The sequence below is a fragment of the Nicotiana sylvestris genome, chromosome 3 (genome assembly GCF_000393655.2).
Source record: "Nicotiana sylvestris chromosome 3, ASM39365v2, whole genome shotgun sequence".
Taxonomy (NCBI): Eukaryota; Viridiplantae; Streptophyta; class Magnoliopsida; order Solanales; family Solanaceae; genus Nicotiana; species Nicotiana sylvestris.
In genome coordinates, this window is record NC_091059.1 from 24,245,197 (window position 1) to 24,257,557 (window position 12,361).

The 12,361-nt window shown below is 34.4% G+C and overlaps 1 protein-coding gene across 1 annotated transcript; it reads left to right on the forward strand.

Moving 5' to 3' along the window:
• Positions 1-4,925: 4,925 nt before the first annotated feature.
• On the forward strand, positions 4,926-12,011 carry LOC104240955 (bZIP transcription factor TGA10). Its single transcript, XM_009795862.2, has 11 exons — positions 4,926-5,559; positions 5,682-5,782; positions 6,302-6,381; positions 6,533-6,667; positions 6,785-6,853; positions 6,962-7,021; positions 7,139-7,216; positions 7,326-7,401; positions 7,698-7,969; positions 9,141-9,380; positions 11,647-12,011. The coding sequence occupies exons 1-11, from the start codon at positions 5,291-5,293 to the stop codon at positions 11,794-11,796; spliced, it is 1,530 nt and encodes a 509-aa protein (XP_009794164.1). The 5' UTR covers positions 4,926-5,290; the 3' UTR covers positions 11,797-12,011.
• The last annotated feature ends 350 nt before the right edge of the window (positions 12,012-12,361 follow it).

Consider the following 12,361-nt stretch of genomic DNA (forward strand, 5'->3'; position numbering starts at 1 on the left):
ATTAGCTTTGTATTTGATTTTATACACCTATTTTGACCCAATTGTGTTTTTTACTTTGGGAAAGTCTACTATCTCCCAGGTTCTGTTGTCCTCCAATGCCTTGATTTCTTGCTTCATTGCCTCAATCCATCTCTTGTCTCTTGATGTTTCTGTAAAGCTATGTGGTTCTGTGAGTGCTGAAACCTTTCTGCAAAGCTTTTGCATGCCTGTGAAAGTTGATCATAACACAGATAGTCTGAAATAGGATATAAAGTCACATTATGTGCCTTTTTCTTGGTAACATAATCTTGTAGCCATATGGGTTCTTTGGTACTTCTGCTAGATCTTTTTGGTTCTTGACTTCTGATTCCTAAGGGAACACATCCAGGTGTACCATTTTCTGCATGTTCATCATGTGTATCTTGTTGAGGTTCAGATGCTTCTTCAGATACTACAGCATCAACAATGTTGCCATCTTCACAAACTGCATCAGCCTCATCATCTTCATGGATTGCAGTAGTTGTATCCACTTCAAATTCAGGTGCTTGATCTGCCATTGGTGTCTGCAATGATTCATATGCATGATCTACCATTGGTGTCTGTAATGGTTCGATTGTATGATCTGCAACAGGTCCCTGTAATGGTTCATGATTCAAATGGTACACTACCCCTAGCAGGAACATTAACAAGATGCACTGAGGAAGACTCAGCAAATGGGAACATATGCTCTTTGAAAACAGCATCCCTGCATACAAAAAAAAATGATTAGTTGCAAGGTTTAAGATCTTGTAGTCCTTTTGTGTATCTAAATACCCCAGGTGCACAGAAGGTTAGGCTCTTACTGAGAACTTGTTGTCATGTAACATAGCATAGGTAGCCAAAGACTCTTAAGTGTTCAAGAGAAGGCTTCTGAAGATGTAGAAGTTCATATGTTGATCTGCCTTGAAAAATGATAGAAGGCAGTCTATTTATGATGTAAACAGCAGTAATAACACATTTTCTCCAGTATTTAGTTGGCATATTTGCCTGGAATTTTAGGGCCCTTACTATATATAGTATATGTCTATATTTTCTTTTAACTACCTCATTTTATTGGGGAATGTATGCACATCTACTTTGATGTACAATGCCATAATGATCAAACAAATCAATGCATTGTTTGCTAAAGAACTCTCTTCGATTATCAGTTCTAACAATCTTAACAGCTACATCAAATTGCATTCTTAGCATAGAGAAGAACTTTTGCAACACAACTATTACATCACTTTTCAACTGTAACAAATGTAACCAAGTGTACCTGGAAAAATCATCCACAACTGCTAGAAAGTAATGTTTTCTATCATGTGTGGGAAACTTGTATGGTCCCCAAATATCCATGTGTAAAAGTTGTAAATGATCACTCCTTCTTGTAACACTTCTAGGAAAAACTACTCTGCTCTGCTTAGCTAATGGACACACAGGACATTCTTTATTTTCATCTAGATCTTTAAGATATAAGGAATCTATGTTTTTCATCTGTCAATCTTAGAATGCAATATATCTAGGGAAGCAGCTGTGTGATGAGTCGCACCAGAATCAACTATCTATTCTTTACAAGGATTATCAGTCATTAGTGTAGTAACAATACCTGCCATCTTGACTTGTGGAACCGTGGTATCTTTATTCAGCATATCCAGAATTTGTTTGTATTGATTCTCAGTAAAGAAGTGTCCTCCTGCAGGACCATCATTGTGTGCTTTACCACCAGCTATATGTGCATGTTCCTCATGCTCAGCATTGTCAGTTGCATAATTGGCCACACCATTCCTCTTAGCATTGAAATCTGTAGGATACCCTATCAACTTGTAGCAATTTTCTTTCAAATGACCAGTCATCTTACAGTAGTCACATTTCATGAATGGCTTTTTTCCTTTGTAACCTTGTCCTCGTCCAACCTACATAGCAATAGGATCTCTTCTGACTCCCACGACTAGATACGGATTTGATCTTTGGTGTTCATCCTCAATTATTAATGCATAAGCTTGGTTCAAGGTTTGTTCAAAGTTTTCATCAAAATCTGCCTCCTTGCTTGGTCATAGGTCTCATTCAGACCACTGAGAAACTGAAGCAGCCTTTGACGATGAAGGTGCTCAATGTAGTCCTTTGATTTAGCATAATCACAACCTGGTGTGGGAACTAAGGCATCATACTCCGACCACATTTCCTCAAGTCTCGTGAAATAGGAGTCAACGGAGTCAGTTCCCTGCGAAATTGTTGCAATTTCTCTATGTACTTGAAAAATTCGAACTCGATTCACCTAATCAAATCTCTCCTTCAAGTCTTCCCAAACTAGGTGCACATCTTATGCATAAGCTATTTCACTAACTAGGTTTGTTAATACAGTTTTCATGATCCATGAGAGCACAATTGGATTGCACGTCTCTCACTCCTCATGTAATTCCTTCTTAATGGTCTCCTTCTTACATGTACATGTTACAAAACCTAGCTTTCGCTTAGCTTGAAGAGCAATTCGCATCGTCCTACGCCATAATCCATAGTTTTCAGACCCGGTGAGTCGAATTGGAATCAAAACTGAGCTCGGCGCATCAGAATTGTACCACATCACTGGACTTTGAGCGAGAATTTGTACCACATAAACACATAATTGTTCAGCTAAGAAGCAACCAGTATCGATTGCTCTGATACCATATGAGCAGAGCTGATCTCAGTCACAACTCATTCTCCATTAATGGAGGCTCCAATGAATAAATCGAGATACAGAAGAGAGGATGGATATCAGAGAGAATAATGAGTGAAGAAGCTTCTAGTATATTGAAAAGCATATGTAAAATCTGATATACATCACATAAATATACATACACAATCGCCCACTAACTTAATCCCCCAATTAACTAGTGCTAACTACTTTAACTACTCTAACTAACTGGTGACAGCTGGCTGACTGCCCCCACTAACTTGTCCAGCTGTCACACTCCTTCACAGTCTCTCACAATGTATGCGTGCATTCTTGCTAATTTAAGTTATATTGTGTCCTAATTTCATGTTTGATCTTGGGTTATATTGTCTTAATATTCTTACGCAATGATCATTGCTCAGACAATATTGCTCTATCCCAACCCTGATGCTGTTTGGGGTAGCTTGTTGGTCCTTAATCAGGCTCACATTTTTACCCTCAGAAGACGGACAAGTGAGATGTGTGAAAACAGTTGGAGTATTTCACAACAGTATCGCGGTTTTTTCTTTTTAAACGTAAGGAAAAGGAATTTAAATATATGGTTTCCAATCAGTTAGCGTTGTCTATCCATAGTTCTCTCTTGAAGATTTTCAATTTTGTGCCAATCCGCGTACTTGAAAATAGCCTCAAAATTAGAAGTTAAAAGGACATAAAATTGCAAATACCTACAACTCACTTTTCTCCATAAACGTAACTCGAACTAAAATCAAACGTATCCACTTCATATTTTTTGCATTTAGTGGACCTCGCAGATGCGAGGAAGGGACCGCAGAAGCGGCGCTGTAAGTGTGACATTTTGGCCCGCAGTTGTGAAATGGCTGGGTAGACTTTATAATTCTAAGGATTTTAGTTATTTCTCATTATTTGGAGTTGTTGAACTCGGCTAGAGGTAATTTTTGGAGAGGATTCACTACAATTGAGGGAGTAAGTAAGCTTTATTTGAATCTGGTGTTAGATATTAATTACCCATGGATTATTGCACCTGAATTATGTGAAATTTGGAGATTTTTTACTATGATTTTTTAGAGTGAAAATTGATGATTTGAGGTTGAATTTGGGTGAAACACATATTTTCTGAGAGTAATATTTGCATTAGCTGGAATTATCCTTTCAAAGAAACCTTATTCCTTAAGTTTTTTGTCAAAGAATGTTGTGACTAATCGTACAAGGTACTCTAGGTACTCATCATCCGCAACAATTTTCTTTTTCAAACAATTGACTTATGATCAATGAACTCCCACGAGTTGTATTAATCCAATATAAGTTGCAGGCAAAGTGTACTAAATATATTGAACTCCTTTTTTACCCCCTTTCTACCTTTCTCCAAATTTATTATTTCATTGACAATAGAATTAAACTCGCTTATTGAGTGAGAGACTCTTATCAATTGAGTGGATTCTAAGTCTTGATGGTCAATATTTTCTGAATTTAGCTTTTATTCCCTATTAGTGCAAAAGAGTTTTTATACTATTACCTAAATTACCTAAAAATAATTATAATTAACTGAAAAAATAAGTGGAACTAACTATGCTAAAAAGTAAGGCAGGCCAAGAACTCGCGAGAACTGATAGAATTACGCAACTAATATAAAGTTAATTAGTGCAGCATTAATGTATATAAATTAAATCCGTATTCTCCTCCTCAATTCAACATTTGTACGTGTTAGTTCAAATAAGCTGCATGAAAATGGAGAAGTTTTATTTTGTGTCTCATACAAGTGACACTAGTTGTATGAGACTCATTTTTATCTCACAAATTTGTGGATCCCAATCTTACACTTTTGGGTCCACAAAACTGTGAGACAAAAAGTTGTCTCATACAACTAGTGTCAATTGTATGCAGAGGCGGACCCAGGATTTTAACGCGGCGGAAGTACCGATATTCTGCTCAACCAGCATCCCCTAAAGACTTTTAGTGTTCAGGATGCCAAGGGATTTTATTAACCATTTTCAAGGTATACATATATACATATACAAGATCTCTGCCGAAGTTTACGGGGTCATGTGACCCCTTAAGTTTATACCTAAGTCCGCTAGACACAAAATAAAATTTTCCATGGAAATGTCAATGGAAATAAACACGAAGTATCAAGGGTATAATAGTCATTACACAAAGCTAAAGACTGAGATAGATGGTCGGACAAGGAAGCTCAAAAGCGGTTTCTATACAAACCAAAAGCCAAAGACTCAGATAGCTAGTAGTATTATTATTATTCTTATTATTCTTTCTTATTTTCCTCATAGTCTTCAGTGATTTCGCCGAGTGGAACCGTTTTAGAAAAAGAAAGTGTTGAAACTCTCTGTGAATATTATCCGCTTTATCATCCTCGTCTTCTTCTTCTTTCTTTCTTTCTCTCTAGCTTTTGTCTTTTGCTTCTTTAGCATTCAATTCTTCATTTTCTTAACTTCTCATCAAAAACCTTAGCCTTTTTCTTAAATAACACCACCGACTGGACTATCCTTTCCTCTCTTTGGTTTTATCTGATTATGGTGATCTGGAACAACTCTATAAGTAGCTATGTAGTACAAGCAAATAATAAAAGAATAGTTATCATCTTCTGTTTTATAAATTTGAGAAATGGGATTTGAGAGAGCTTTTGTTGAGAGTTCACCTGAGCAAGAAAATAAGCTTTTTGTTGGTGTTTCTTATATGGATTCTTCTAACAAAAACCACGACCCGTTAGAAAGTAATAATCAGATTTCTTTTGGAGGTCAGCATCAACATCATCAACAACAGTTTTTTTATAATCATCATCAACAACAGCAGCTGCAAAATAATAATCAGATATCTTTTGGGATGATGCAACAGTCATCTTCTTCATCTTCTGCTATTCCTGGAAGTCTCATGTAATTAAATTCATTTTCCTTGCTTGACATATCAAATTTAGAGATATATAACTTATAAAATTAAACCCCATGTTATCATTTTTTTATTGACTTTTATTTTTCTTGGTTTTGTGGATGAGAAGAAGCAAAGACAGTGCTGGAGCTTATGATTTAGGTGAACTAGATCAAGCACTTTTTCAATATCTTGATGGCCAAGAACCTTCATCAATCCAAGAACAAAGACGTGAGCTTTTGATTTTTTATTTTCTTCTTCTTTTTTTGTCCTTTATTTTTCATGTCTTCTGAGTTCTGATCAATAAAGGGACTTAGCTTTTTGTTTATATTTAATTTTAGGTCTTTACCGTTGAGATTCTCTCCATGGGGAATAGTTATTTTCCTGTCATGAGAAAAGCATGTTTTCAGATAAATTAAAATCTCTCATAGTACTCCTTTGACCAGATCCTCTCAGAACAAAAACAATTTCCTTTTTTTTCCATTTTTTCTGATTTCAAGAAAATAAAAGTAGCTTTCAGCCTTTTCCGATTTCAGCTGATCTTTTTGTTTTCTCACATATACCAAATCTGCTTCTATTGTAAAATGCACGAAATTAAAGATTTGCTTTTTTTTTCATCTCTCTTCTGAGCTTTTTTTTAGAGACTTTTGTGCATGACCTGTCAAAAATACAGAAACTCTCTTTCTTGAGAAGAAAGGATCTTTGAAATCTTAATTTAATTAACAAGAATTTTGTCTGAACATATTGCAGAAAATTCAGGTATGAGACCACCAACTCTGAACATATTTCCATCTCAACCCATGCATGTCGAGCCATCAACAACAAATAAGGTAAGTTAGATTATATAAATATGGATAAAATATAGGGTATCTATATTCAAGAAACCGTTAAGCATTTTTTATTTTCTTGCTATTAACAACTTTAGTTTTTTTTATTAATACCTACTGATTTATTTTCCTTGTAATTTCCTGCGTTTGGTAGATGAATACTGGATTAGTTTCTCCAGCAATAAGTGGCTCCAAGAGATCATCTCAGCCGTCCATGGAGTTGTCCAATAATCTCAAAAATAATGATGCTCCTTCTGCTTCTGGTCCTGAACCACCAAAAGCTGCTAAGGTATTTTAATGCAAAATTTCATTTTTGTTTATATTTGTTCTTTATAGATACTATAGTATTTCTTTTTATTTTAATTTCTTCTTAAAGATCTAATGTTTTCCTTCAATGTGATGACAGCGAGAGGGAAACAGGAAGGGTCCAACTTCAAGTTCAGAGCAAGATGCACCAAAAACACCAGATCCGAAGGTGAGACTTCTGGTTTTATCAATTGAGGAAATTTTATCCGTTTATCTTCCCTTTTACTAATTTACATAGTATAAATTTTGTGGAATTTTAATTTAACTTTCCTTGCAGACATTAAGGAGACTTGCTCAGAATAGAGAGGCAGCAAGAAAAAGTAGGCTTAGGAAAAAGGTACTTATTATTCACTTATTTTTATTGAGTTATTGATGTTGTTTCTGTTAAAACATTATCTTTGGGTATTATTCTGTGGAAAAACTTTGTTTTGATCTACTTGCTATTTCGTTACAGGCTTATGTTCAACAGCTAGAGTCAAGTAGAATCAGGCTTACTCAATTAGAGCAAGAACTACAAAGGGCTAGAGCACAAGTAATATATTTCTCTTCTAAATAACTCATCTCGTTTTAGAGATTTACCTACTTTAGTTTTTTTTATTCTTTCAAGAAAATAAAAATTCCCGAGAATTTGCATTTTTTAGGGATACTATTTTGGAGGAAACTCTCTTTTAGGAGGAGAACAAAACCTTCCTGTTAATATGGCCAACATGAGCTCAGGTACATCTGCATTTCTTGTCCTTTCTTCTTCTTCATAATTTTTCCTTTTTATTTGGATTTAACTTTAATATAGCGAAAGTGTAAAGAATTTTAATACTAACAGTATTTAACATATAGCAAACAGTTACCTCATTTTTCAGGATACTAATCACAATTATTAAGGACAATTATCTATAGTTATCTTTTTAAATAACCTGTGTAAAAATTCTTATACACTAGTAGTGTATAGAAGTTAAACTTTTTTTTTGGGGTGTTTGAAGTATTTTTGTGGAGTTGATTTTGCTTGAATAATGTAGATGCTGCAGTTTTCGACATGGAGTACGCGAGGTGGCTAGAGGAACACCATCGACTAATGTGCGAGCTTCGAAACGCAGTGCAAGAGCATTTTCCAGAAAACGAGCTTCGAATCTATGTCGACAATTGTGTAACACATTACGACGAGATAATGAACCTCAAGAGTATGCTTACAAAATCTGATGTCTTTCATCTTGTTTCTGGTATGTGGAAGACTCCAGCTGAACGTTGCTTCATGTGGATGGGAGGGTTTCGGCCATCTGAGCTCCTCAAAGTACGTATACGTAACAAAAACCTAACAGAAAATTACATCACAATCAAGAATGATTAAAGATACATGCATGCAAACCCTAGTTTGCATAAGATAAACTGTTCTTTTTTTTTTTTTTAATAATGAAGATATTCGAACTAACTTGAGTACCCTTGACTACTTTATATACTCACAAAACAAAAGAATTTTCGCACCATCTGGTCACCTAAAATATAAGTGCAAGTAATATTTGTAGAAAGTAGGATTACCAATCTAAAAGAATACGTACAAGTACTTGATCAGCAGGTCAAAATATATTGATAATTATAGTATTAGCATATAGGAGTATGCGTTAATATTAAGATAAATGTACTTTTTAACTCTTTTTGTTCTCATTTTATATTGATTAGTAAATATTGTGTTTATAGTTCCAACTGGGTTGACAAAGGTTGGAGAGACATCATGAGATGCCTCACGAGGGAGACAAGAAGTTAATTCCATGGGTGGAACTTGTGAGAACATCTCATGATGTTCTGTAATTTCTGTTATGTACGTAATACTATCAATGAATGACGAAGTAAGACATCCCCAAGCTTTCCCTTTTAGGATCACGTTAGGTATTATTCCATACTCAACCATAAAGCCATGTCTGTTACGACCTTTATTCTGGTTTTCTTCCCATTATATTTCTCCCTTATATCTAGTTAAATATTATGTTTATGCGTGTTTATACACATAATGTTCGCTTCTTGTTATTCGAGCTCTTATTTAGGTGATCTATAGTGTAAAATTTTTTATATAGTGGATATAACTAAAATCCTTATTTTTATAAAAATACGCACAAGAAAAATCTGTATGTGATAATTTCTCGATATCTTATACTATACCTGTAATAGTGGGGTCGAGGAGTGATGAATCTTGCACGGTTATCTGATACCCTATCTCTATCTTTGTCTCTATATTTCATAATTCATTGACACAAAGAAATAGTCATGCTTTCTTTTAGATCTATTAACCTTTAGTTCGGGGTAAGTAAGAAGAAACAAAAGACCTTTTGGTAATTATATTGTGAACCACAACGGCCTCCACGTTTTTAAAAAAAAATCAAGATTCGTACTTTCTGATTATTGTTAATAGTATTTTGGAAGTTTATATTTGGATAAGCTAATGACATCTTTTTTGTTGGAATGATTAGATTATCCTGAGTCAGATTGAGCCATTAACAGAACAACAACTTATGGGGATTTGTGGGTTACAACAATCAACACAAGAAGCAGAGGATGCACTCTCTCAAGGACTTGAAGCTCTTAATCACTCTCTCTCAGACACCATTGCCTCTGATGCATTATCTTGCCCTCAAAACATGGCCAACTACATGGGCCAAATGGCTCTTGCCATGAACAAACTCTCCACTCTCGAAGGTTTCGTTCGACAGGTACGTGACATTATAAATAATTTTTATACTATCAGTACGTAAAACTTAATTTTTAAAAATTGGAGCTAGCGATCTTAAGGATAAAAAGAACGTATATCTTTTTCTACAATAGGATTGCATATAAAAGAGATCGATGAGAGTAATGCAAGTGATGTTGATGGATAGGTAGGGCCAAAGAGAAGAAGAATCTGCTCCTACTTGAGTTGGAAAACCTACTCCATCTGATGACCTACTACTCTCTCCAGCTGATTTTCTATATCTAATTAAACAAATACGGACATTAGTGGCCATGCATTAAACTATAGGGAAACCCTCGACTACAAAAAGATGGCATTGGTTTTGGTCACAAAGATTTTATAAATATTGCAGTTGATTTCGAGGAAAAAATATGTGGAACCCCTAGCTAGATTTATTATGTCTGGTATGTGTCCTCACACATATATAGGAAAAGAACAAGAAGTAACAAATTTAATATCATTCTGAAATTCTCTAATGTTCGAATTTTTCTCATCCATAAAATTGCTTAAGTTAATTAACAGACATATTAGCGCATTCTTTTGTCTTTCTCCTCTCCCCCGAACCTCCTTTCTACCCTCGAAAAAAGGGAAAAAGAAATAACATAAAGAGTATATAAGACCTAATATCATAGAGTATCTTTATTTATCAATTTTGCAAGACATTTCAACCAAAGTCACAAGGAAGAACAAACTTATAGAAAGGCAACTAGGAATTGAAATAGGGGAGAGATTCAAAAATATCCCTATCATAAATAATTTAGGCCCATATTATATGATGTCATAATCATAAACCTTTTGACTTAGACTACATTAAATAGACCATACATTTATATCCACCATGACCCCCTAGTTTCTTAAACGAATGGGAGAGAAAAGGAAATCCATTATCAACTTCACATAATTACATGAAAGTCATGGAACTTGACTCTCTTAAGTCATTCTTTTACTCAGAATAGAAACTTAGGGACTTTACTTTTGAAACTTATAAATCTTGTATTTATAATAAATGTGAAAGATCATTTCTTGGTTCCTTTTCTGGTGTGTTTTCATTTCTCATCATTGTTGCTAAATATTGACAAAACGTTATGATTGTTAATTTTTAGAAAGAATGCTGCCATTATTGATAACTTTTGGAACTTGCATAACTGATATCTCATGCTGCCATTAATTGATTTAAGAGCATACTTTTATTCTCAAAATTAGCTTGGGGTGGAATGTTGGAGAAAAAATAAAGCATCATAAATTACACTAGTAAGGTAGTTGTTGGGTTTTTAGGATAAATTAAATAGAAAGTACCATATTTTCCCCTCATTGTAAATTTGATGGTAAGCACCCTCCACTTCCAACCAAGAGGTTGTGAATTCGAGTCACTCCAAGAGCAAGGTAGGGAGTTCTTGGAGGGAAGGATGCTGAGGGTCTATGGGAAACAGGCTCTCTACTACCCTCCCCAGACCCCACTTGTGAGATTATACTGTTGTTATTGTTGTAAATTTGAGAATACATTATTGTTTTCTAAATGGCTGTTTGTCTTTCCAAAAGGTTGTTTCCAACAATCTAATTCTTTCAACACTTCACATAACAATATTTTACTCTAAATATATAGATTGTATTTCAAATACAACGCAAAACCATTAGTTTCTCATTCATTTATAGATGCCACCTAGAAGGTAGTATAAGCTGATTTTCTGGTTGAAACTACTATTTTATTTTTTTCTATTTTTCTAATGCATCTTTCACCATAGATTCTCTTCGTAATGCCTTTTGCATGCACTTTATCTGTAAAAACTCTTTGCATTAGAGTGGTCAGTATATACAATTGCTCACGCCACCTAGATCCAACCATATATTATTTCCTTTCTTGGTTCCCTCATAGTTGTTTTCTTACCTTTACTAATGTCCAGAAATTAAATTAAAGGAAAGTAACTGGAAAGGGGGTGGGGGGGGGGGGTTAGTTTTATAAATCTTTAATTATAAAAACATAAAGTATGTTCGTAGTCCATTTGACAATCAAATCAATCACTACCAAAGTCAGAAGATTATAGTATTGCCACATATTTCTAAACTCCTTGTCAATATTAAACTGTTAATAAAAGAATAATGTAATCCCTTCAAAAGTCAAACTTATATGCATGACTTCTTACTTAATAGTTTATTTGATTTCACCTACAATTATCTTAAATAAACTAATTCTTGACAAAATTAAATTAAAAACATTGGAGAATAAATGAATGTTTATTTTTCACTTACAGGCAGATAATTTGAGGCACCAAACAATTCATCGGCTGCATCAATTGCTCACAACTCGTCAAGCCGCTAGGTGTTTTCTGGCAATCGCTGAATATTTTCATCGGCTTCGAGCTCTCAGCTCTCTTTGGCATGCGCGCCCTCGACAAGAATAAGATGAAAAAAAAGTACTTAATTTTAGTTAGCTATCTAAGCTTCTATAATCTTCTTTATCTATTTCCCTTCAATATTTATGTTTTTTATTTTATTTTCTCCCTCCCTACTCTCTCCAGTTAACCTTTAATTACTTTTCATAGAGATGTATAGATAGACAAAAGAAATAACTAGAGTAAAATGATAAAAATAGAAGCTGGAACTCCACTTTCTTTGATCTTGTTATCTTCTTGGATTGAGAAATCTTGGTTAATCTTCAACCTAAGCAAGCAGCCTTCTCTGACTGAGAATTTTAGACTGTGGTAAATAATGAAAGATGATTGGGGTTTTGAACATGTAGCCACAACATATCTTTCAATGGAAAAAAATAATTGAGATACAACAACAACCCAATGTATTCCACAAGTTGAGATAGTTGAGATACGATCTGTAAATATATTTTTATGTGAAAAATGAACTTGACAAATTAGAACTAATCATAAAAAAAAAGTATTAAAAGGGCATCTAGTATACGAAACTCTCGCTATGCATAAGGTTTAAAAAATGTCATACCATATTAAGTCTATT

What these genes read in the sequence shown, in the direction of transcription:
- LOC104240955 (XM_009795862.2), top strand. Translation starts at nt 5,291, where the DNA reads ATGGGATTTGAGAGAGCTTTTGTTGAGAGTTCACCTGAGCAAGAAAAT. An exon ending in GCTATTCCTGGAAGTCTCAT is followed by an intron (nt 5,560 to 5,681) that starts GTAATTAAATTC and finishes GTGGATGAGAAG; the next exon opens with AAGCAAAGACAGTGCTGGAG. An exon ending in AAAGTAGGCTTAGGAAAAAG is followed by an intron (nt 7,022 to 7,138) that starts GTACTTATTATT and finishes ATTTCGTTACAG; the next exon opens with GCTTATGTTCAACAGCTAGA.